Source organism: Schistocerca piceifrons, chromosome 1 (assembly GCF_021461385.2).
Source record: "Schistocerca piceifrons isolate TAMUIC-IGC-003096 chromosome 1, iqSchPice1.1, whole genome shotgun sequence".
Classification (NCBI taxonomy): domain Eukaryota; kingdom Metazoa; phylum Arthropoda; class Insecta; order Orthoptera; family Acrididae; genus Schistocerca; species Schistocerca piceifrons.
The window spans coordinates 368527348-368554958 of NC_060138.1; the positions used below are offsets into that span (position 1 = coordinate 368527348).

Here is a 27611-nt window from a genome sequence, read left to right on the forward strand (position 1 = left end):
AATATACAAGAGTACACAATCACATAGCGGAATAACAGAAAGGGAAAGGACAGGGTTTGTTTTACTGCAGTATCTTGCAAACAAAACTTTCTTTACTTCTTGGAGATTTCCCTTCGTTCTTCATTATTTCAAAAAGTGCTATCTATACCTGCTTTCTGTACTTTTTTCGTAAAACTTCTCAATGCATTTCTTCCAATTCATCGCAACTCATTCTCTTACATAGTCTACCCCCTCTTAAGCTAATTTAAATCTACTGAGCTCAGATGCTAAACTAAGGGACGAGGCAATGCAGCAGCATAAAACAATTAATACAAACAGCAATGACAAAAAAAAAATCAAATTGGCGAAGCAAGCAGCACTAAAATAAATTAGCAGAGCAATTGCAATATTACAACTAATATAAGGCAATGTGCAGCAAACAATAAAAATAAATCAGTAGTAAAACTGGCTTAACAGAGTCATACAAACTCAAATTCAGTAACACTATGCCTGGCAAACAGCAGCAGCAAATGAAATAACTTATACCTAAACATGACAAAGCTCAAGCAGAAAAAGTATTACACTAAAAATGGCCATGTTTAATACCTATGTCACATCTTAACACTAGAGTGATGCATCACGATAACTTACTCTACCAAAAAAATTATCAAGTAGTTGAAAAGAAAATTATGTATGCAGTTCCTGTGAAGGGAAATGTCTTTTTGTGCTCCCTCATTTCTAAGAAAGTACATCATAAATGTATTCTTTCCTGGGTCTGTAGACAGAAAATAGTGATATTAGTACATCTATTAAATTTTATAATAACCAATGCTGCAGTGCAACTAGAAACTAGATATTAAACGAAATGAGCAAATATATATAGCCTATATAGAGCAATGCATGAAACGTCATTCACTAGGCAAATGGCGTCTCCAAAGGCAAAAGAATCTCTCAACTAGAAAGACAATAAATGTAAAATGTTTCTCATCATTTCATTAGGCATTTCAGTAAATACCATAAATTAAGAGCTCCACAGTGTAATCATGTTTTCAAGTTTGAGTGTGTCATATTTGCGATGCTTTCTACAAAGGACTGTTAATAGCGAGGATAATGGCCTGTTTTTTTTTCTCTCCACCTGTGCCTCTGAAAGGTACACACTAATGCTTTTTTCCAGGCGACTCGCGCAGCTGGGTGCCCACGACGCATTACGTGCAGGTGGTCACTTAACTTTCTCACCGAAATATTTACGACACCAGTTTGCACTACAGTGACAGTCTCATATAAAAAATTTCACAGGTCGAGAATTTGTGTTGCAAATGTGTAGAAACAAAATCCTATGAATATAACAGTGTTCAAAAAGTTTTCGTCGGCATTATGATAAATTCAAGCATATACACACATTTCACAACTCTTAAAGTACGATTCTCGGTTTCCAACACCCTTTTTCACAAGTCAGAGTCCCTAACCACTACCCATTATTCCTTACCTTATTACACATATACATATTCGTCGACACTTCAATATTTCATCATAATAAATATATAGCATAATCAAATTCCTCATATAGCATCAGCTTATTGATCATAAACATACCTCAACAGCATAATACACATCGTTGTCGTAAAAATAACAACATCATAACACCTCAGTCAAATCTCTAGAACGTCATAGCTTTCTGCAATAATGTCAAAACCTAAAAAAAATTCTCTGCTCATTTCAATAGTGTCATCTACCTCAAACGTACTTTAAAAATCATGCTCCCTTACCAAATACATCATTCGAAGCTCTCATAGTATCACAATGGTTCCAAAAAAATATGAACAGTTCACAAAGTACAGACAAAATACAATTTCGTAAGTGTGAAGTTACCCAACTGTGTAATTGCGTAAACATGTCACTGATGTAGTAAAAAAAAATGTTTATCTCTCAGTTAAATGATCAGATAGCTGTGTAATGTCTGTGTTAGAGAAATATGGTACCGATGTGTAAACTTGTATACGCAAATACCATATTAGTTAGGGCTCCTTGTGCTTGCCAAACACATGGTACACAAAGTAAACGTGTACCCCCTTGAGGATTAATGTAATTATACCCTCAGGTGTTACAGATTACAGCAATGGAATGAAATGTATCACGGAAAACCTTTGTATCATTGTACTTCAAATATCTTTAAAAATAAATGATTTAAGTACAAAATTAATCACTCAAATACGTGTCCTGTAGCGCTAAATGTGCGTCTTGCTGTAAGATAATCTCTGTGGAAGTGTCGTAGTTATTGTCCTCCGAAAGCTAAGTTCTGCAGAAGCCAATGTACTTACCTCATGATAAACAAAAGTGAAATGCTTTGCGTATAGATATTGTAGTTATTACATACAGTACCGCGATCAAGAAAGTACTACACTGTAACGTATTGTTGTGCTAAAAAAAAAAAAGGCTGTCTTATTGTAGCTGTACCACAAAGTTACTATTAAACATGTTTTACTTTCCAGAAGAATTCAGAAAAACTGTGCAGATGTAAAGCAGATACAGCACAAAAGCAACAATGTAAATTGTGTCACACATTAGTAGCGTCGTGATATAATTGTGTAGCTGTCAAAGAAACCAAGTGCTAAGTCATCTTTAATCCCACAGAAAGTACTTCAAATAAAGAATGTCTTTTCAAGTAAACCAAAATGTTACATGAAAATCTCATTAGCAGTGCTGGTATATGTTCTAAGTATGTGAGCCTTATAGTCGTTAAGTGATCGTGCAACTAACAAGCAAGAATGTACAAATAACAACACTGTGTCGTCTGTTCACTATAACAATGCATTTGTAATACTCGTCTAAGTAAGTTATCCAGTTTCTTGACTGGATAGTTAACTTTAAATCATTGTTGCATGTTAACAGATTCTAAGTCTGACAAAGCATACTAGTAACGTGAAGTGAAAAATTTTATAGCAAAGACAAAGTTAAAAAGCAGATTATCTCTCAATAAACGGTTTTACATGTGAAATGTGGTGCAATCCTTTACTCTTCATAGTACTCAGATTTGCAACTTGAACGCAATTATCATGCGGTATACGTCGGTAAAGAATACTGCAATTTTTCTCAAGGTTAGCGTCTATGTTATTTTTCTCTGAGCCAGCCGGCGCACGCGGCTGCCTGCGGTGCGAGTCATTGTCTGTCTCTTTGTTGGCGCGCGTCGTTATTGGGATTAGGAGACCTAACTTCTACAAATTCACCTTGACGAGAAGGCCCTGCCCTGTTTGAAGCTCGCCACTTCTGATGGAATTCAGGTCTGTCGTTTTGTCGGTCTTGTTTTCGGTCATGTGGTGGAGAATTTATCCCGGAGTCGTAACTGCGCGCTGAACTGTTGCGTCTGAAGTTATTCTGTCTCCCTTGATAATAATTGTTTTTGTTCCCATATTGTCTGTTTCTATGGTAATCTCTGTCATATTCATTACTACGGAAATGCGATCTTTCTCTGTAACTATTATTACTCTGCCAGTGGTTGTCATATGGATGGTGTCTGTTTTGGTCATGATTTGCGTTGTAAGAATAGACTTGTAGTGTCGAGTTATTGTTTCTGTCGTCACGGGATTGTGACGGATGTGACCTGTAGTGATTGTTTTCCTGTTTTCGCATCCCGCGACTGTCTGTGTCAATTTCTAATTCTTGTAAGAGTCCCTGAAAAGCTTCAATGTCGTCTTTGCAACGTCCTGCCAAAATAATATTTCTTAAATGTTCAGGCAATTTCATTAAGCAAATGCAGATGAGTTCTGAAGGGCTGTATGGGTTTGAAAGATATTGATTCTTATGCAACATGTCTTCAAAATATTTGACAAGACTGGAAAATTCAGATTGTTCAAAGTGTTTCATCACCATGATGCTATGTTTTACTCGGTCTTGTGTATCTTGAGACCAATATGCTGAGAGGAAGGCATGGTAAAATTCTCCTTCACTGTGACAATCGTGAATGACCGATCGCATTCTTACAGCTGGTTCATTCTCTAAGTAGCCATACATAAATTCTAATCTGTGCTCTAATGACCAGTTGGGAGGAAAACAATAAGAGAATTGATGGAGCCATGCTTGAGGATGAATGTCGTTGCCAGAATTCTTAAATGTTTTGAATTTACGTGTAGTAATGAACAGCTTATAGTCAAAATCATCATGTCGGCGAGTCGCATGTCGGTCATTGTTACGTCGTTTCGGCGGTTCCATCTCAAAATTCGGTGTACCTTGCCAATTTCTTTCATAATTTCCGAAGTGCCCTGAGTTATTATTTTGTGGCTGTTCCGTATTTCTATGTCCCTCTTCCCGTATTGGAGCGCGAGTGGCCTCTGAAATACGTAATTCTTGTATTACCTGAGTCAGCTGATCTTGTACTTCCCGGATTTCTCTTTGGTGTTGCGTATTATTTCTCTTTGGTGTTGCGTATTAATTTGATTCTGATTTTGTTTGAATTTCCTAATTTGTTCGCACTCTTCTGTGTCATTAAAGACTACCGGTTTTGTGTCATTCAGATTATCATCTACCTTCGTAGATAAATTATTTAGCTGATCCGCAAGTTTAACTACTTTATCTGATAATGAACTAATTTCCTCCATGTGTCTTTCTGAACCAATTTTCAGAGTATCTACTGTGTCCTTTAAGTTTTCCTGAGTTTTTGCAAGTTGGGTAACCGAATCGGTAGATGCAACTGAGTCAATTTTAGCTTGCAAGGTCTCATGATTTTCATGAACAATAGTTTGCAGTTCTTTTATGGCTGCTTCGTGATTCTGTAATTCATGACGCGAAAAAATGGTTGGAAATGCTCACAAATTTGTGTTTTTACGTCATTACAGACTTTCTGACATTTCGATTCGATTTTATGTAACTCAGTAGTTAAATCTTCACGTGTTTGTTCAAGCGTGGTGTGAAGATTTTGTTCCATTGCGTCTAACTGTTGCTGTGTTTATCTCTGGTGTTGTTCCATTGTGTCTAACTTTTGAAGATTTTGTTCCATTGTGTCTAACTTTTGAAGCTTTTGCTGTGTTTGTCCCATTTGTTGTATTAATTGTAATAACGATGCACTGGTGTCTGAAACATGTTCCTCAGTGCTTTTCGGCAGTGAATTTGCACCGGCAACATTCACATTTTGACAAGCAGAAAATGTGTCTTGACTTATTTGAGAAAACGGTGAGGACCCAAAACCTGAATCTACAGTATTTGCGAGATTGTGTCCTGTCATTTTGGATTCCTGAGGCAAGCTGTTGCCGACCGATCCATCGATAATGCTTCCCTGTTCACAAATTGTTTCACTGTCTACGCCATTATTTGCCGCCCGCTCCATTTCCCTATGCACAATTACCGAATTACTACTTTGAATGTCTGTTAATTCATTACACAGTGGTGCTGATACACTACGCTCGTCGTCACTATTATTTCTCAGTTTACTTTGGAGCCTAGTATTACGTTCTTCACAAGCCATTATTGTCACAATATTTCACACGACAACACAGAAAAGCACAATTTGAAGAGCAAAATAAGAAAACACATTAACATAGCACTGAAAATAATATCTCGTTAATTGCTAGTGCAGCTGCGAAATACTTGGTGCAAATCTACATGCATGCCACAACTGGTTTACTGTACAACAATGAAAAACTACAACTACAAAGGAGATTCTCTCTACAATTACGAGCTAGCAATAAACAAAATCTACACTAATTACATAAACTACAAGAAAGAATCAGAAGATTCCAGTGAGGTATCCTCGGCTAAGGGTCGGCAAATGAAACGCCCCTTTGAAAAATTATACATGACTGTCCTTAAACTGACACACAATATTTTTAGCGCAACGCAATCTGACTTTCAAAAATCCCTACAAAAGAGTGGCCCTGAGTAACATTAACCTATACCTTTCACAAATCACTTACCTCACAAAATCTTCGTTACTCGAACTACTGCAATACAGCGAGCGCCACTACTGCCAGCTAAATAAGATTCAAACTACGGAAGGCACTAACTACTGATAGGCATAGTTAGCAAATGAAAGATTTTAATATAGAACAAACAATGTATTTACCTTAACAGTGTTGAAAAATCATAATATACATAGCAGTTCATGACATCCAGTCTTATAAATTTCAAAACTCCACCATCTCTCTCCCCACATCCACCACTACTGGCGGCTCACCTCCAACTGCGCAACGCTACGCGCTATTCACATCCAGCTGCCCAACACTACAATGGCAGACAACAATGCAAACTAGCCACAGACTGCACACAGCACAGCCAGTGATTTTCATACAGAGCGCTACGTGGCGTTACCAATAAGAAAACCTAAACAGCCTACTTACACAATGCACTCAGCGGAAATGTGCTTGAATGCTATTAAATGAATACTTGGTGTCTGTTCTGGGTCTAGGGGGCATCCACACTGAAGATATATCATGAAAATCCGTCCAAAACAACGGACACCAAGCATTCGTATACTGAAGAGCCAAAGAAACTGATACGCCTGCCTAATGTCGTGCAGAAGTGCAGCACCACGACGTAGCATGGACTTCGACTCTGAAGTGTGCTGTAGGGAACTGACACCATGAATCCTGCAGGGCTGTCCATAAAAATAGTAAGAGTACGAGGGGGAGGAGATCTCCTCTGAGCAGCACGTTGCAAGGCACCCCAGATATGCTCAATAATGTTCATGTCTGGGGAGTGTGATGGCCAGCAGAAGTGTTTAAATTCAGAAGAGAGTTCCTGGAGCCACTATGTAGCAATTCTGAACGTGTGGAATGTCACATTGCCCTGCTGGAATTGCCCAAGTCCGTCGTAATGCACAATGGACATGAATGGATGCGGGTAATCAGGCGGATGGTTACGTGCGTGTCACCTGTCAGAGTCGTATCTAAACGTATCAGGGGTCCCATATCACTCCAATTGCACACGCCGTACACCATTACAGAGAATCCACCAGCTTCAACAGTCCCCTGCTGACATGCAGGGTCCATGGGCTCATGGTGTTTTCTCCTTACCCGTACACGTCCATCCGCTCGATACAATTTGGGACGAGACTTGCCCGACCAGGCGACACGTTTCCAGCCATCAGCAGTCCAATGTCGGTATTGACGGACCCAGGCGAAGTTAAAGCTTTGTGTCGTGCAGTCATCAAGGGTACACGAGTAGGCCTTCGGCTCCGAAAGCCGTTCCGTTGAATGGTTCGCACGCTGACACTTGTTGATGGCCTAACATTGAAACCTGCAGCAATTTGCGGAAGAGTTGCACTTCTGTCACGCTGAACGGTTCTCTTTAGTCGTCGTTGGTCTCGTTCTTGCAGGATCTCTTTCGGGCCGCAGCGATGTCGGAGATTTGGTGTTTCACCTGATTTCTGATATTCACGGTACACTTGGGAAATGGTCGTACGGGGAAATCCCCACTTCATCGCTATCTCGGAGATGCTGTGTCCATCGCTAGTGCGCCGATTATAACAGCACATTCAAACTCACTGAAATCTTGATAGCCTGCCATGGTAGCAGCAGTAACCGACCAAACTACTGCGCCAGACACTTGTTATCTTATATAGGCGTTGTCGACCGCAGCGCCGTATTCTGCCTGTTTACATATCTGTGGATTTGAATACGCATGCCTATACCACTTTCTTTGGTGCTGATTTACCTCGATGGTCTAAGAACCCACAACCATCAGTGCAGATTCACATTTACGTTCAGTCTCGAGTGGGAACGTAAAGTTAGCGAGCAAAAAGGACACGGACGGGGACAGCGGGTAAGTGGTGGCGCAAGGTGGGAATATGAGTCGGCTGGGGAGCGTGCCGAGACAGTCCGCGTTTTTGCGATAATCACTGTGTCCGGGTGGCGCATTGGTTAACACAACTACCTAGTAAGCAGGAGATCCCGGTTTGTAGTCCTGGTCTGACAAACATTTTCATTCGTCACCGCTGATTCTGCATAAAGTCCCGATGCAGCTGATATCATCAGTTCTTTCCCTTTCCTGTCCTCTCTCCCCGTCCACTTTCAATTTACATAATATTCTTGAATGCTCCGAGACAGTAAGGACGTCACCCCTAGGCACTCGACTGGCCGCAGTAGTTCCTTGTAAACCAGTGGCTCAAGTCTCCGTTTTGTATCCTTCCACTTTTTTAAATTTAGTGTACAGCTGTTGCCTTCCTTTACAATGAATAAATAAATTATTTTTAGAAATCCGTAAAAGCATGTGTTCTCTAGCAACATTACTAGCATCGTCAGAATGATATTCGTGCAGTGACTGAGATAATTAGTATAACTTTTTGCTAAGCACTGTAACCATACTCTCAACTGCGGTGATAAGGTCACCTTTGGCGAGTCTTTTGCAGGGAGGGCCACCCGTGTTGTGTTCAGAGCTGAGGAACTACGTTAAGCTAGTGTGGTAGTCAACAAGAAAGGCATTTGACGTCAATGGATTTCAGGCTACGATCAACGTAGCAGCGCACGTGTGTTGCGGCCTCGGCGTAGACGAAGGCGGAATTGCAAGCGGCCAACGCCGAGCCATGTGGAGGCGTCTGTGACGTCCGCGCCGCTGTCTGGCGTGGCCTGTGGCGTGGTGGGCACTGGGGGCGTCCATGGTCCGGGATGGACAGTTTCAGAACCGGCCGCCTGTTTGAACAGGCGGGAAGCCTCTCCGCACACAAACCGACCGATTGCTGGCCGTTACAAACTCTGCCTGTTGACGTCAACAGTAGCCTCTTCGATGTATGTTATCAACCTGGTTTCCTTCAAGCGCTCACTGGACTCTCTCTACACAGCACTGGCTCACCAGTCTTTCCGTGCTCAAATGATGGGGAACTCAAATGAAACGGAAAAGAAACTTTTACGTCCGGTTGCAGTGCTAGAACGATCGAGGTGACGCATTGGTTAACACTCTAGCCTCGCACTCCAAAGGAACGTGGCTCAAATCTTTGTTTTCCCACTCCGATTCATGTCTACCGTGGCTTGTCTAAGATTTTCCAAGCGAATTCCTTGAGGCTTCGTAATCCAGGCCACTCCAGCTTCCGCCCTCTATCCTTTCCCAGCTGAGCGACTACCCTGTCCCTCTAATTTTTGTGCTGTCCGTCTGGTGTTCCGCACTTTCTTCTTGGGTACAAATCATAAACGTTTTCAGTTATGGGGTCGCAATGGAGTGAATTTTTGATGGGCTTGTTATTACACCGTGCTATAAGAAACTGGCACCCAAACTAAGTAGAAGGAGGTTTTTATAGTGATCGAAGGAATTACCAGGATTTGCAGCTTTGCATACTCTTTGGGGGATAACTGAAAAAGCATAAAAGCTGTACGCTTAGATAGTGATCTATTTATTACTGCGCCGCATTTTATCTTTTCTGTGATGGAAAATAATGATGTAGCACTGCATGGTAGAGATACATACAGGCGAGGTACTATGTTCTTCAGTCGGAGTATGGACCTGAAAAATGCACGATTACGTCCTCTTGATTGTATCGTTTCGTATCTAAAAATAGTCCATTATTTTTTGAACTCGTTTGGGCCAGCTGTGGGCCTTGGTGCGTGCTTTTTTGCTGTAGTCGTCTGCCCCTTTTGGTGTTCTTGTTGAAGTGTATTGGCTGTTCCCTTGTTAGTACCGTGGGCTTTTCTGTTAGCCCAGTAGTCCTTTCTTGCTGAACTTTCCTCGGACCTTTTCGAGGTCTCTTTGTGATTAACTTTTATAAGGGATATTAGGAAGGGTATGGTTTCAATAGCTAAACTGTGATAGTCATCGCTGTCAGTAATTGATGTTCTGGAAGGTTTTTCTCTATTTGCTCGAACCTCAGGGACCCAGTTGTTTTACCCTAGTTGACTGCTTTGAAAATCTTGTAAGATAGCGCGTGGGGGTCCATTCCCTACAGGTGGCCATAGAAAGCATGTCGTCTTGTTCTGACGACAAGGATCAGATTTTCATGGCGGTGGTAGAGTTCGACATTAGGTCTGTACCATTGTCTACCATCTGGCAGAATCCTTTGTCTCACTGTCTTTCGCACTGTCTTTCTTGTAATTCGAGGATTCTTAAGCGATCTTCTTAGTCAGTAATATGCGCTCTGTATGCCCTTCATAATTTGATCTTATTTCGTTTGAGAGCTATCGTTTCACTGAGATCACCTGAGAACCATCCTCCAAGCTACTTTACGATTTTGGCTCTCATGATATGCTTTGATTCTCATCATTCTAGGACATATTTAATATTGGTAATGAATTCGTCCTTCCCTATGTTGATCATGGACTTGTTTTCTCTGCTGTCAAGTCAGCCATGTAAGTTAACGTAATGTATCTCCATTAACGAGTATTAAAGCAATGTGTCGCACACTGCAGGGCATTGCTGTAGAAACTGTGAAATCTCACTGCTTTATTTGCGAGGCAGGAGTGAAAGTAGATACTAGGAAAGCGTAGTCTATCGCCAGGTGCTCTGTGTAGAGGACATGAGAGTAGACTTCGTTACAGTCCTACATATGGAAGACAGAGCTGCGGGCGGACATCATGGAAATATTTCTGCTAAGAGAGACTGCTTATGTACATGAGACGCTACGTAAATTTGAGACCTAAGCTAGTCAGCAAAAGACCTGCCTCCAACCTCCTCCCCCCCTCCTCCCTCCCTCCTCTCTCTCTCCCTCCCTCCCTCCCCCTCTCTCGCGGGGTGAGGGCGAAGGGTAATTTGTTGTACCAATACTGCTGTATTTTCAATTACTGTTCTGAGGCTTGTCAAATGAACGCTATTGCTTCACGCAATCTTTTATACGATTTACATGAATCGCTTTTTTGAAGTTGACCAATTTTGACTGTCGAGAGTGACGATTATATTTTAAAGTTTGAGTAGAAGCTGACCGTCTACTTTTATTTCATGTGCCATTTACAGCCCATACAGGGCAGCAAATAACTTACAACGATCCCTCTTCAGGGCGATTCACTGTGTTAATATGGCCCCATAACATTTTTCCCTTTTTTCGGTTGCTTTTATGCAATAACTAGCGTTTTCAGTATCCTTCCCAACGTAGTTGACAATAATTTTTAATAATCATATAGTAATAATGGTGACATATCGATTCGGAAAGCTAAACTGTGTGTCAAATAGTTCTATCACATATTCACTCCTTCTGAATCACACTTATTTGCGGACGGTATTACTGTAACTGAACCTTTGCAAAGTATCCTCTGGGAAAGGCTGAGCACACCAGAAACGGTAATACGAGATAAGGAATATCATTGCGAGTAAATATAAATTCAAGAGCAAATAATTCAACGGTTTTCAATACCTTCATATTTTTAAAACACAGACAGCCGGCATATGAAGGGAGAGCAACAGTGAAAAAATGTTTTCGTGACAAATATAATTTTTTTCTCATACTGCGCAACATAGCATCTTATTTGATCACCGTGTGAGTACCTTTCCCAATTCGCTGAAGGAATTTAGGAAAAAAGTTTTTAAAATTTTCTTTGGCCCTTGAATGATTCTATTGTCGATGTACGAGTATTATGCAGAGTTTGCTCCTTCAGTCATTATTTATTTCATTAGAGTAACATGAAACGTAGTGCCAGCATGCAGCAATCATCTGATGCCTTATTCTTATCACATGATAATACACCACATTCGCTTCCTAGTAATTACTCCGTAACCTTAACGAAGTTAGAGTGTGTAGTTACTTTTTAAGCAAATGTGGAGTACTACGGTTAGGCAGCAATATGTATAAGAAGAAACAGGAGCAATGAGGGAATAGTAGAGCGGATGAAGATGAATGCATCCTTCTGTATGACCAGAGACATACGCAGTAAAAAGAATATATCCACCGACACACTACAACTCAGCGTCGAGCTATGTGATACTTAAGCGACTAAGACAAAAGCACTAGGAAAATACGATCCAGAACAACTACAGAAAGGTGAAAAATATTAAAGAAAATACTAGGTCCTAGAAGAGGTGGTGAAAAGTGAACGCAAAGACCTAGGGAAACTACAGGAGCTTGAGGACAATATCAGAAAATCAGGCTTAAAAAGTATAATTTGCGGGGCATGGGATCAGGATTAATAAAGACCGAGTGGCGAAAAGAGTATGGGAAACAACGAAGAGGACTAGAGGAAAGACGGGAACCAAGTGGTTTGTTAGCCTAGGATTGGTCTGCACAGCGATCATGGTAGAAGGGAAAGAAACTTGGAGAAGCAAGTGCACACCGACCAATATGCCACAGATCAACGACAGCGAAGGGTACAGGAAAGGGAAGAGAGTCGCCAGTGTAGCTGACGAGAGAAGTGGATACTGAAAATCTCTGAAAAAGAGCTGGAGAACAGAACAGAAGACAAAGGATGAAGAGGTTCTGGGTCGAGAAGAAAATGCACTTCATGAGGGGGCTACGCATGGTCCTATCGAGACCGTAACGGAAGAAGGAGAAGAAGAAAGGCAACAATAAGGCACCTGGTAATGGTAGCTTGCTGACGAACAGCTTCGTTCTTAATTAAATAGCAAATAGTGACGGAATAGCATTCTGTAATGTGTCCAATGTGGTTATTTTTCTTTTAGACAGGGAAGAATGTGCTCGGGAGTAATCTGAACGTTCCATTTTGCTCTCTGTTAACCTTGCATTCGATCACCATGCGTGATGACGTTCATTACATTGAAGACGGGCGTGTTGTGAGCGGCTTTCAGCCCCACTGCAGTTGCCTTTTGAGAGGAGCAGATGTTTTTGACTCAGGTAGTAGAGGTGGACTCTGAGCAGCTGAGTCTCAACGGTTTGCAAGCCACGCGGATGCCGTGCCTACTCTTATCTCGGCCGGCAGTCATGCCATGCGCTTCTCAGAAACAACCGGACTGCAACGGTTGAGTGAGCACCTTAGGTGAACAACTCGAGCACCAAATCTCTGCCGAGTGAATTGTTGGTGATGCCTCTACTCTTGTCTCAAAGTGAACACTGCACTCCGACCATTGCTGACACAAATTTCCTCCCCCCCCTCTCTCCCTCACTCCCCCTCCCCTCCTCCCTCTGCCCTTATGGGAAATGTGAGATGGAGTCCCAGTATGGGTGACCACGAGGTCCCTACACTTACGAATACAAGTCCTCAAGTAGTAAGTTTATTATGTTCACAGTTTTATGTTACTTGCCGAGATTTTGACATTCACTACCAAACTATGCAGAGACACAGTACCATCGTCACATGTAGGGAATTTCGTGTACAAGCGCACCCTGCACCGATGTAACGGACTCTCTACTTCCGGATTCAGAAATTCGTGCAGAAATATAAGCCTTCTAACCAGCTATAGTCCCCTCCGCTCTTATCCACTCATTAGATAAGACTCCTTTATCCACTACCTAAAAGGTCCACACAAGATTATGATGGTCTCATGCAATCATAACCCGCCTCCTTTGCCACAAAACTGATCATATGCCGAGCGCTCTGCCATGAGTGGCTTCGTCATCCCTAGATGTTAAAGAAGCTCTAGTTCATTACAAACATAGTTTATACTTTACGCTAAAGTTGATGTACTTTAAATGTCATTTTCTGCTTTTGGCTATTACTGTTTTTATTGTGCTCCTTCAGTTTCGGCTTATGTACAGTGCCGAGCAGAAGGATTCTATGTCGTATTACAGCATAGAAACTGGCTACAAATAACATTGCTCATGTAGGGCTGTGTCACACTTGATGGCAACGGCTGTCATCAGTGTCATGATTAACATGATACATATACAGGGTGTTTCAAAAATGACCAGTATATTTGAAACGGCAATAAAAACTAAACGAGCAGCGATAGAAATACACCGTTTGTTGCAATATGCTTGGGACAACAGTACATTTTCTGGCGGACAAACTTTCGAAATTACAGTAGTTACAATTTTCAACAACAGATGGCGCTGCAAGTGATGTGAAAGATATAGAAGACAACGCAGTCTGTGGGTGCACCATTCTGTACGTCGTCTTTCTGCTGTAAGCGTGTGCTGTTCACAACGTGCAAGTGTGCTGCAGACAACATGGTTTATTCCTTAGAACAGAGGATTTTTCTGGTGTTGGAATTCCACCGCCTAGAACACAGTGTTGTTGCAACAAGACGAAGTTTTCAACGGAGGTTTAATGTAACCAAAGGACCGAAAAGCGATACAATAAAGGATCTGTTTGAAAAATTTCAACGGACTGGGAACGTGACGGATGAACGTGCTAGAAAGGTAGGGCGACCGCGTACGGCAACCACAGAGGGCAACGCGCAGCTATTGCAGCAGGTGATCCAACAGCGGCCTCGGGTTTCCGTTCGCCGTGTTGCAGCTGCGGTCCAAATGACGCCAACGTCCACGTATCGTCTCATGCGCCAGAGTTTACACCTCTATCCATACAAAATTCAAACGCGGCAACCCCTCAGTGCCGCTACCATTGCTGCACGAGAGACATTCGCTAACGATATAGTGCACAGGATTGATGACGGCGATATGCATGTGGGCAGCATTTGTTTTACTGACGAAGCTTATTTTTACCTGGACGGCTTCGTCAATAAACAGAACTGGCGCATATGGGGAACCGAAAAGCCCCATGTTGCAGTCCCATCGTCCCTGTATCCTCAAAAAGTACTGGTCTGGGCCGCCATTTCTTCCAAAGGAATCGTTGGCCCATTTTTCAGATCCGAAACGATTACTGCATCACGCTATCTGGACATTCTTCGTGAATTTGTGGCGGTACAAACTGCCATAGACGACACTGCGAACACCTCGTGGTTTATGCAAGATGGTGCCCGGCCACACCGCACGGCCGACGTCTTTAATTTCCTGAATGAATATTTCGATGATCGTGTGATTGCTTTGGGCTATCCGAAACATACAGGAGGCGGCGTGGATTGGCCTCCCTATTCGCCAGACATGAACCCCTGTGACTTCTTTCTGTGGGGACACTTGAAAGACCAGGTGTACCGCCAGAATCCAGAAACAATTGAACAGCTGAAGCAGTACATCTCATCTGCATGTGAAGCCATTCCGCCAGACACGTTGTCAAAGGTTTCGGGTAATTTCATTCAGAGACTACGCCATATTATTGCTACGCATGGTGGATATGTGGAAAATATCGTACTATAGAGTTTCCCAGACCGCAGCGCCATCTGTTGTTGAAAATTGTAACTACTGTAATTTCGAAAGTTTGTCTGCCTGAAAATGTACTGTTGTCCCAAGCATATTGCAACAAACGGTGTATTTCTATCGCTGCTCGTTTAGTTTTTATTGCCGTTTCAAATATACCGGTCATTTTTGAAACACCCTGTATTTATGTTGTTAGCTGACTTCAACCTGCATGTAACTATCACAAATGCACGTATCTTATAATTCATGTTATGATAGCCATTGACTCTGTTACCATCAAAGGTGACATCCGACAAGGACGTTGTTATTTTTAACCTGTTTCTATACCGTAATATGACATCGAATCCGTCTGCTTGACACTGCACATACGTCGAAATTGCAACAGTACAGTAAAAATAGTTGCAGCTGAAAGTGTAAAATGACCTCATTTAAAGAACTTTTAGTGGCTGTGGGCCTGCATTACAGGAAGTTATTTGATGTTAATTTCAATTTGAATAGCGCGAGTACTTTATTTTTCACCTTCTTTATTTCTTTGATTAAGGTTTCTTAAAGAACAGTGGCTGGAAGCAAAATTCCACCTGCCATTGAAGAACGAAATATACGATTAGAAGGTACAGAACATCAACCAAAGCTGTGGCCCTGTCTCGGTGATCCGATTTTCGTGGACAAATGTGCAATTAAAAATATTGCATCCACGGCCCCTTCGTTGAAGGGGAGACGATGAAGGTGTCCTGGATGTCCGGGAATCATCAGTGTAAGAAATTTACTGTTTAGAGCAGCTACTTCCAAAAAATGCGGGATTCATTGACTGCCAAAGCCCAGTGAGGATACGGAATAACAAACAGAAAGACATGATCTACCTATATATATCCTACAAAGTGTAAGAAAGCGCAGAGATACACCTCCTGTGCACTTACTGGTATAATCATTTCTAGCCACTGAGCGATAAGTACTGCCTACGTCATGAGCAGATAGCGCCTGCAGAGAGAATCCGACCGGAAAGTGCTTCAGTATCAGGGAAAAGATAGCAGCGTACGAGCTCGTTTCTGTAATTAAATCGGGCAGTTAAGCGTATTGAAGTGAATTGTGCTTGCTCCGGACAGTTGGAATAAACATGTGTCGAGTGCGACTACGGGAAGAAGACAGGATTAGGTGAGTGTGTCAGTATGGTGTGTCGAACTACACCCGATTAATTTTGTCCCAGTGATTTCGTATAAATCCCTAGTGCCACTAGCATCTGAAGCAATAATCTTCGTATTTATAGTAGTAATTCTATTACGCAGATCGAACTTTTAGTTCATTTGCTCTACAGTTTCTGACCTTCAGAAAGATTAGATTTATTTGTGGAAAAAAAATTAAAGCTGCGAGTGCCGTTTCCTTGTGGTCACTGATATCTGGACTCGCAAGACAAGGTAGAAATGTATCTAGTAATGTGTATTGCGTTTTGTGAGAGGTACCACACATGGTCACAGGTTTGATATCGAGCACTGCGTTCTTCATATGTTGTTGTTGTTGTTGTTGTTATGTTTGTGTTCACATATTTGTTCACTTTCATTTTTTGACACCAAGATCATTGCAGTGACGGACGTCAACTGTTTCCGCTATCTTCGTTGATAGCGCTTCCATTAACTTACGTATTTCGTCATAGACATTAGACCCAATAAGTGAAGTAAAAAAACATACAGTGGTGGACACGTGGAGACTATGCTCTGAGGGGGCTGGACACTGAATTGAACATCTGCATATTATAGGTTTTTTCTGCAGCATTGAGACGGCTGCTTTGAACGTTAGGCGTTTCAGTTAGGCATCCATGTCACACAGGCGCAGGTTAAGACGAAGTTTCCTGTTAGAAAACGTGGCGCTGCCCGCTACTGTATAAGCGATCATGCTACCCCCCCCCCCCCCCTCCAATTATGTTTGAAAACTATACTTTGCTCTGTAATAATCACGTCGACAGTGTAATTATAAATAGTTGTCTTGTCTTCTAAACGTACTCATAACATTTGGCAGAAATGTTCTTAATATATAGCACGTTTAACAGATAGAAATCAAGGTTAAAGACATATGAAACGGCAGATGTAAACGTAATCGTACTTTAGAGACGTTGTTATGTTTTGCGTAGTGATCTAGCTGCCACCTACAGACGGCCAAAGAGAGACAATGTATAGAATGGTACGTGTTAGTTGCTGCAAGAAGACAGACTATTCCCAGATGATTGACAAACTTGTATTGATGATATTATGCTACCATTGGAAAATAATCAAAGAAACATAAAAGCTGACGTTTATGAAGTCGTAGCTAGTATTGCCAAAGGAATGTCAAAGTTAATACTCGTTCTTAGCAGTGCTTGTTTTACATGTTTGCACTATGACAGATGTAATTTAAGCCGGCCGAAGTGGCCGTGCGGTTAAAGGCGCTGCAGTCTGGAACCGCAAGACCGCTACGGTCGCAGGTTCGAATCCTGCCTCGGGCATGGATGTTTGTGATGTCCTTAGGTTAGTTAGGTTTAACTAGTTCTAAGTTCTAGGGGACTAATGACCTCAGCAGTTGAGTCCCATAGTGCTCAGAGCCATTTGAACAAATGTAATTTAATTTGATTTCTCGTAATGACTGTGTACATGTGTGACTCATTTTCCGCACATTTACATGATACTTACACATTTAAGTTTTATGTAATCTGTCTGCAAAGAAACAGCTGTATGCAAAATATATCTGGTAGTAAAACTAAGATCAGAAGACCTGCAGAGTTAAATACATTTTTTGCTAATGAGACCTTCCTCAAATAACATTACGTTAATTAGCTGAAGATGCGGAGGTTGCGTTAAATTCGAAACAGTGGATGACTAAGCAGTTTTCATATGCGTAAGATTATGTCATAGGTGTAATCCACATCATGGCAGAGAAGCCTTGGATTGAATCTCGAAATAAAATAGCATTTTTGTTTTTGCAGCTAATGTATGATTATATTGCTTTATTAATACTTAAATTTCCTTTTTGTTATATTTGTACCTATCTTTGATTGCAATCTCAGTTCATATAAGTTCCGGTTTAACTTGCACTCCTTTTTCCCCACTTTAAATATAATACGGCTTCATTCTTTTGTGCATATTGTAGTCCAAGTGTATTCTTATCCTCTTCTTATGGAGACTTTAACTTTTGTATTTCTCTGAGCCATATTTTTGTAGTTATATAGCATTTTAAGTATGCAGAAACTTACAAATTTTTCGGGTGAAGTCACGTGAAAGTCAAGACCCAGTGTTGAGGTAACATTACCCGATCTCGCATTCTTATTGTGACTTCAACTTTCAAATGTGTTGTGATTTCATCGGTCTTGGTGAAGTTCTTCTGTGCAGCCGCTGAAAAACTCTCCTCACAAAAGTATATACTGTTTATGTGTACCGAATTTTGATTTAGTCGATATTTTATTTATTCCTGTTTACTTAATATCAGGTTTAGAAATAATAAATGCCTGAGTAACGTCTCACACGATTAAAGAATGCCAGAGGAGAAGGAACCATAGTTTGCTCCGCTGTGACGAACCTCAACAGTTTTTTTATATTAACGGGAGCTGTGGTTATCTTCTACACACATCAAAAAACGTTTTTCATCACCCTGGTTCCCAGAACTCCTGAAGATAGACGTTGACTGTGGATATTGTATCACGGACACAGTCCTTTTGACTGTTCAGAGATGTCACTAAACTCGCCCAAAAAACATAAACAACCATGCGCGAGCAGCGCCTATTAGACGGAGGGGGTCCGACAGCTGACCAGTTCCAGTCTTTCCACCCGGAAGGAGGTACACGGCTCGTGTAGTCTGTAGCTCAACCATGCCTAGACGGTCAATACCGCGGTTCGATCGCGTCCGCATGGTTACTTTGTGCCAGGAAGGGCTCTCAACGAGGGAAGTGTCCAGGCATCTCGGAGCGAACCAAAGCGATGCTGTTCGGACATGAAGGAGATACAGAGAGACAGGAACTGTCGATGACATGGCTCGCTCATGCCGAACAAGGGCTACTACTGCATTGGATGACCGCTACTTACGAATTATGGCTCAGAGGAACCTTGACAGCAACGCCACCATGTTGAATAACGCTTTTCGTGCAGCCACAGGACGTCGTGTTACGACTCAAACTGTGCGCAGTGGTCTGATGATGCGCAACTTCACTCCCGACATCCATGGCGAGGTCCATTTTTGCAACCACGACGCCATGCAGCGCGGTACAGAAGTGGCCCAACAACATGCCGAATGTACCGCTTAGGATTGGCATCACGTTCTCTTCACCGATGAGTGTTGCATGTGCCTTCAACCAGACAATCGTCGGAGACGTGTTTGGAGGCAACGCTGTCAGGCTGAACGCCTTAGACACACTGTCCAGCGAGTGCAGCAAGGTGGAGCCTCCCTGCTGTTTTGGGGTGGCATTATGTGGGGCCGACGTACGCCCGCTGGTGGTAATCGAAGGCGCCGTAACGGCTGTCCGATACGTGAATGCCATCCTCCGACCGATAGTGCAACCATATCGGCAGCATATTGGCGTGGCATTCGTCTTCATGGACGACAATTTGCGCCCCCATCGTGCACATCTTGTGAATAATTTCCTTCAGGATAACGACATCGCTCGACTGGAGTGGCCAGCATGTTCTTCAGACATAACCCTATTGAACATGCCTGGGATAGACTGAAAAGGACTGTTTATGGACGATGTAACTCACCAACCACTGTGAGGGATCTACGCCGAATCGCCGTTAAGGAGTGGGACAATCTGGGCCAACAATGCCTTGATGAACTTGTGGATAGTATGTCTCGACTAATACAGCCATGCATTTATGCAAGAGGACGTGCTACTGGGTATTAGAGGTACCGGTGTGTACAGCAATGTGGACCACCATCTCTAAAGGTCTCGCTGTATGGTGGTACTACATGCAATGTACGGTTTTCATGAGCAATAAAAGGGGCGGAAATGATGGTTATGTTGATCTCTATTCCAGTTTTCAGTACTGGATGCAAAACTTTTCTTGGTGTGTGTATAAGCGAAGCTCATAGCATGTGAAACTCAAGTAAAAATTGGTGTTTGATAATATGCTATTTTTGTTCTAATAACTTTGACTTACTAGAGATATAATTTACGCCAGTAAAGACAACCCGCTCTCGTTACGAACAAGTCACGAATATTCACCACCCAATATTTATTTTCATAGAGCTGTTGCTTACTGAGGGTTGACTGTTGCTACGCTTCTAGGTACTTTTTAAATTGACAGATAGTGCTTTATTGCTACCTTCTCTTTAATAAAAACAAGATGAAGTATGTTATATGTGATTGCGGTTTTCTGTCAGCTATAGTATAGAAATGATAAATAGATGCTGAGTATTGCTTATTTTCACTACCGAATTTTAGTGTTTGTTTGCATAAAAACGTTTGTTACGCAATCGGTAGTCAATATTATCCAATAATTAATTTGGACGATATTTCTACAACTGGCACATAACTGCGCGGGAAACTGGTTGCATAAGAATAATGAATGGCAGTTTTCGACAAAGGAAACAATTCCACATCATTGTCCGAAAATACAAGCATGGTTGGGCTGCCCTCCGTCTCTGATGACCTTAAAGTTGACAGATCTTTTAAACGCTAAACGTCGGTTTATTTCCTTCTGTCACATATTCGAACTGGGTCCCGTGTTCATTTCATCAAATCTGAGTCTTGGATTCTCAGTAGCATATCGTTATGTACCGTAGTGAAGATTGTTAATTCAAAAGAAAGACTAGAGAAATCAGTTTAGCGATTTGTTTCAAATGATGACTTTCTTAGAATTGATAATTTGTTTACTACATTGATGATGCGAGAAGCTACACTAATCTGTGGTGTAGTGTTGACATCTTTTTAACCGTGATTGTGCTACAGAATTTGATCGTCTGCACCAGTCACCGTATGATGGTTATTTATTCACGCTATTACTTTCAGGTTTGACATCTCGATACTAGGCGATTACGTACATATATATGAATAACAATTAAAAATATGGTTTTCGTGTAGTCCATTACAATAATATGTGAAAAAACTATATTCGAAAAATAATTACTCAAGTGCTCCTTCAAAATCTCCAATAATTACTCAAGTGCTCGTTCAAAATCTCCATATGCGTAAGAATTTGTTGTTCGATGTGACTAGCTTCTATGTAAGTTATTAGCTTGTGTTTATGACACTATCATTGCTGTGAAGACACTGATAGTGTTGGCGCCGTTTCTTTGTCCTGAACTGGTATGGCAAGGGAAAAAGTCGAGAATTTTATTAAGGCCAAGTTATTTCTTCGGCTACACAATGATTTTGGGATGCTGAGTCATGCGCGAAATTTATGTGCTTCAGACTGCGCAACTGAAAATGTGCTGATTGTCTGCTTGTGCCACGTTTCTTAAAGCTTACCAATCGTTCGTACGTTCGTTGCTGTAATTTGCGTGGTACTTGCTAACTGTATTGTATTGTATGTTAACCGGGGGGCCTAGAAACGACGGAGAGACTCCGTCCCGCCGCAGCCGCAGAGGTCTACAACCCCACGACGACTATCGCAGTCCACTTCACCCCTTCGCCGCCCCACACCGAACCTCTCTTCCAGGGTTATTGTGCGGTTTGGCCCCCGGTACCCCCCCCCCCCCCTCCCACCCTCCCAGGGAACGTCTCACACCAGACGAGTGTAACCACTACGTTTGCGTGGTGGAGTAACGGTGATGTACGCGTACGTGGAGAACTTGTTTGCGCAACAATAGCCGACATATTGTAGCTGAGGCAGAATAAGGGGAACCAGCCCGCATTCGCCGAGGCAGATGGAAAACCGCCTATAAACGACCCACACTCTCCGGCTCACCGGACCTTGGCGCAAGTCCGCCGGGCGGATTCGTGCCGGGGCCATGCGCTCCTTCCCAATCTGGAAAGCCGTGCGTTAGACCGCACGGCTAACCGGGCGGGCTTGCTTACTGTTCAAGCACGACTCTTCGTATTTCACGTGGTAGATTCACTGAGGTAACAAAATTAACGGGATACCTCCCAATATCGTGTCGTTTATACTATTCAACGGGCATTGGATTCTGTGTATCCTTCAATCAATCCATTGTTCAACTACGTCAATTAAATATGAGGCAAGGAGTCGATCATACTTGTAATCAGCACTGAAAAAAGACAGGATCCGTCTGATTAAAGTTTTCTCTGACAAAGAATTCACTCTATGGCTCGCGGTGTATAGGCGTGGTACGAGCAAGGAAAGTCAAGTTCACAGTTGAGTTCGAAAGTTATTTCGTAGCACGTAAAAACCAGAAGCGAACGTTTTTCACGCACTGTGGTAAAACTGTTATCTCAAGAAAGCTGTGCCGCTCTCGTGAATACTTTTATTTTGTAATGCTGAGACCGGCAATAGCTCGAAATCATCGTTTCTCAGTAACTCAGTGATGTCGCTGCTCCAGCCCTGTGTGACATTTCCACTCGCTCGCAGTGTCAGCAGCTCTGTGGTCTTTTGACAAGCTAGCTGCCACGAAGTCGACGGCAGCCACAGCACTGCCTCACGTCCCACGCCGTTGCCTGGCCAGGGGTGGCGGTGAAACATCCTTCACTAAAGCCATCCTCTCACGGGACGTGAAAACGCATGTTTACGAGGAGCTGGTGACGTCACAGCATGGAATTTCACGTTCCACTACACCGCGGAGCGTAAAGGATCTGGCACGTCAGATTTTTGCCTCGTGAAGAGGAACGTGGCCAATGAAGTTCGACATCGACTTCGTCACAATCGGAACATAGGAGCCGCCATATTTTATGGCGTTAAACATCGTATTTGGCGGATTTTCTTTCTCGTAGAATACGTGGCATAAATGTAAAGTATTTCAGAGCATCAGAAATTTGCGGATCTCTCTAAAACGCTACGAAAAGAAAAGAAAAAAAGGAAACTACATATCGGTAAGTGGATGCCAGTCTGTAGTTGATGTTTTTAGTGTTATACGATGAAGTACATTATTCCAGAGTGGTGGTAGCCAATGCTACATCAAGAATATTGCCCAAACTGACCTTAACGATATTCGATTTAAAACCGGAAGTGAGATGAAAATTCAATTCAGTTAACGAATAACTTCTGCTAGTATATATCTCAGATCATGTTACAGTGTTAAGTAGTTTTCCTCTACAAGCAATTCGCTGTTCAAGCCATCGACGAGTCCAAAACCTTCTTCGCAATTTTCTCCGCCCTTCTTCGACAATCGCTGACAGTAGTTAACACAGATATTTTGTGAGCGTCAATTTTCGTAAACAAACTGCGTGGTTTGCGAGCCAGATAAAGCAGGCAACCGCCGCTGGAGAGCGCTGAGAGTGGAAATCACGCCAAACAGCTCGTTCCTTGCGCCGACTGCGCTCTCTCGCATGAGATCGAATGCCTCGCCCGCGTCCACGTCAGCATTAGCTGCCACTTGTTGTGTGAGGACGGCTTAAGCGTTAACGCAATCTCCATTCCTTCACGTTCTTTTTACCACAGATCATCTTTAACGGTGATAACTACTTTTTGTCGATTATGGCCAGGTAATACGAAGGACTCTTAGCAAGTGATTTTTCATTACGTACCTAAACAAATCAGCTTGTGTGAGATTCATTTCTAAGAAACAATAATTTACTTTGCACGCAGCCATATTTCTGAAAATTCTCCGAGTGATAGATTATCTGCGATTGTTAGTTAATGTAAAACAGTTGTATTTTCAGTCACTGCCACAAACAACTTGCACAGCTATAATCACTTTCAGCGTTTAAGGTATCTTCAGATAGCCAGTCCTACAGAGAGAAGATTATCGTTTCTTCGTAGGGACTTCAGAACGTTGGTTAAACGTGTCGTCCCACGTTGAAACCATTGCGCATTACGACCACGTTTTCAGAAGAGACGCACTCTGAAGTTAAAGTACACGAGACAGCGCGACTCATGTCGGCAAAATGTGTAAGTTACACACAGATTCACCGTCAAATTATGGCTGTATATCGACCATACCTGCTACTGTCAGTTGGAAGCAGTTGTTAACTAAAACTTTGCATGACGAACAAATGTTGCGATCTCAAACACAAATAGAATAGAAGACGACGTGCCCAGACGGATCAAAAGCGACAGCAGATAAATATAAAGTTACTCGCAGTCCTTCATTGATGATATGCTCTCATTTTTGCCGTGATTGTCTGTTCGATCGTTGTTCCTTCAATATTTTAGTGTGATATACTGATGATCTTTCTCTACGTGGGACTATATCACACTAGTATTTGTGATTGTGACTGAAAATATAACTGATTAATAAATTGCGAAGTGCGAGTCGATGACTGTATGGTAAACTGTTGAAACAACAAAACACTCCGTGAACTACTATCTAAATCTATGTTTATTGGTTGCAACTCGTTTCGGATCCTTCCATCCGTTACGTCTTCAGGTGATAATCTTCGACATAGTCACCTAAGTATGGAACTAAGTCTCCGAAATGTGCAGTGATTAATAAATGTAAGTGCTTAAGACTGGCTACGCACATTTTTCGTTGCTTTGAAAATATTGTACTATTTTTCCGTCACCCACTTCTGTGAAGGATCTGTTCTTCGGTCGTTTTTGATCGTCCTGCCAGCGTGTATAACTGAATGACTGTGTTCCGCTTGTAGAACTTAAAGTTGTGCATCGAAATAAAGAAGTACGTATAATTAGCACCCTGCGTTTCTCTTTAACAAGGTAACTTGATACAAGCACCTCCTGGTCACTAAAGGCAGATGTCACAACGTCATTGTGCCGTTTTCCCCGTCTTATCGATCGTTTGCTTAATCCCAACAGCGCTGTTCGCGGAACGACACAGTGTTGTTTACTGAACATTTAGCTTTAACGCAGCGGATTAAATTATTTGAAAAAAGTATTTATCTGTCACTTGGTACGAGATAACACTCGCTATAATTGAACGGTAAGTTTCCGAAGACAACGTGGTAATACACCATTGCCACGGGCGGATGGAAGTTGCGTAATGTAGAAGTATCCATTCTCAGCGTATAGTCGTCACAGTAATTTTTCATCCAAGCTACAGATGGAACGATTATGCTAGTGGAGGAACCGTGTTTCCGGGGCGTAATAGAGTGATCTGTCATCTGCTTTGTCGAGCATGAGCTATCGTTTCCACAAACATTTCCGTTTTAGACAAGTAATACTATGTCACTTAAGTTGAGCACTTAACAGTGTACGGCTAACGTCAATTCAGAATAATCATATTTTGACGACGTATTATGTCCCGTTGACCATGGCCTAATTAGAGACGGAAACAAACTAGGATTGAGGAGAGGGAATTAACTGTGTCATATTCAAGGAAACCATCCCACCATTTGCCTTAACTGAATTTGGGGTGAACCTCGGAAAACTAAATGTGTATGATCGGACGGGCTTTCGAACCATCATCCTCCCGAATGCGAGTCCAGTATTTGATGGAATGTAGTTCAGGAATCCAATGATGACTCTGTACAAAATATACATGCAGTGAAAAAGAAAGAAGAGCATTAGCCATTCTGTGTATGATGCAAAAAACAAAAGTAAAAGCTTGGAAACAAATAATAGCAAGCATTGAAGAGGAGCTAGTTCAACATACAGCTAAAGAAATGCCTTCAGGTAAAAAGAGCAGCCAGGTGAAAAATCAAGTGTAAACTATTTGTTAATGATGTTGTTGTCGTGGTCTTCAGTCCAAAGACGGGTTTGATGCAGCTCTCCATGCTGCTCTATCCTGTGCAGGCTTCTTCATCTTCGACTAACTACTGCAACCTACATCCTTCTGAATGTGCTTACTATATTCATCTCTTGGTCTCCCTCTACGATTTTTACATTCCACGCTTCCCTCCAGTACTAAATTGGTGATCCCTTGATGTCTCAGAGGGTGTCCTACGAACCGATCCTTTCTTCTAGTCAAGTTGTGCCACAAATTCCTCTTGTTCTCAATTCTGTTCAGTGTGTCCTCATTAGTTACGCGGTCTACTCATCTAATCTTCAGCATTCTTCTGTAGCGCCACATTTCAAAAGCTTCTATTTTCTTCTTGTCTAAACTGTTTATTGTCCATGTTTCACTTCCATTCGTGATTACACTCGATACAAATACTTTCAGAAAGGACTTCCTGACTCTTAAACCTATACACAGTGTTAACAAATATCTCTTCTTCAGAAATGCTTTTCTTGCCATTGTCAGTCTACATTTTATATCCTCCCTACTTCGACCATCATCAGTTATTTTGCTTCCCAAATAGCAAATTCCATTAACTGCTTTATGCGTCTCGTTTCCTAAATTGGTTCAAATGGCTCTGAGCACTATGGGACTTAACTACTGTGGTCATCAGTCCCCTAGAACTTAATACTACTTAAACCTAACTAACCTAAGGACATCACACACATCCATGCCCGAGGCAGGATTCGAACCTGCGACCGTAGCAGTCGCGCGGTTCCGGAGTCTCGTTTCCTAATCTAATTCCCTCAGCATCACCTGATTTAATTCGACCAAATTCCATTATCCTCGTTTTGCTTTTGTTGATATCCTCCTTTCAAGACACTGTCAATTCCGATCAACCGCTCTTCCAATTCCTTAGCTGTCTCTGACAGAATTAAATGTTGTCGGCAAACCTCAAAGTTTTTATTTCTTCTCCGTGGATTTTAATTCCTACTCCACATTTTTCTTTTATTTCCTTTACTGCATGCTCAATATACAGGCTGAATAACATCGGGGACAGGTTACAACTTTGTCTCACTCCCTTCTTAACCCCTGCTTTCCTTTTGTGCCCCTCGACTCTTATAACTGCAATTTGACTTCTGTACAAATTGTAAATAGCCTTTCGCTCCCTGTATTTTACCTGCCACCTTTAGAATTTGAAAGAGAGTATTCCAATTAACATTGTCAAAAGCTTTCTCTAAGTCTATTTATCTTAACCTGTCTTCCAAGAGAAGGAAGGTCAGTATTGCCTCGCGTGTTCCTACATTTCTGTGGAATTGAAACTGATCTTCCCCGAAGTCGACTTTTGCCAGTTTTTCCATTCATCTGTAAAGAATTCATGTTAGTGTTTTTCAGCTGTAACTTGTTAGATTGATAGTTCGGTAATTTTCACACCTGTCGGCACCTGCTTTTTTTTGGAATTGGGATTATTATATTCTTCTTGAAGTCTGGGGGTATTTCGCCTATCTCATACATCTTACCAGATACAGGAGTTTTGTCATGGCTGACTCTCCCAAGATTGTCAATAGCTCTAATGGAATGTTGTCTACTCCCGGGGCCTTGTTTCGACTTACATCATTCAGTGATTTGTCAAATTCATCACGCAGTGACATATCTTCCATCTCATCTTCGCCGCGCTGGATAGCCACGAGGTCAATGGCGCCTTGCCACGGTTCACGCGGCTGCCCCGTCGGAGGTTCGAGTCCTCCCTTGGGCATGGGTGTGTGTGTTGTCCTTAGCGTATGTTAGTTTAAGTTAGATTAAGTAATGTGTAAGCCTAGGAACCGATGACATCGGTTGTTGGTCCCATAGGAACTTACCACATATTTCCAGATCTCATCTTTCTCTACGACCTCTTCCATTTCCT

The 27611-nt window shown here is 42.1% G+C and overlaps 1 protein-coding gene across 3 annotated transcripts in view; it reads left to right on the forward strand.

Annotated features, from left to right (window-relative positions):
• LOC124786213 (protein similar) overlaps positions 1-27611 on the forward strand; it is a 740085-nt gene that overhangs the window by 360177 nt on the left and 352297 nt on the right. The window contains exon 1 of one of the 3 annotated variants that reach the window (XM_047254245.1): positions 16125-16177. The exons of the other annotated variants lie outside the window; for them this stretch is intronic. Coding sequence (XP_047110201.1) covers positions 16140-16177 — 38 coding nt within the window. The 5' untranslated portion in view covers positions 16125-16139. Of the gene's footprint in view, positions 1-16124; positions 16178-27611 lie in introns of those variants that run through there. 3 annotated transcript variants of the gene reach the window in all.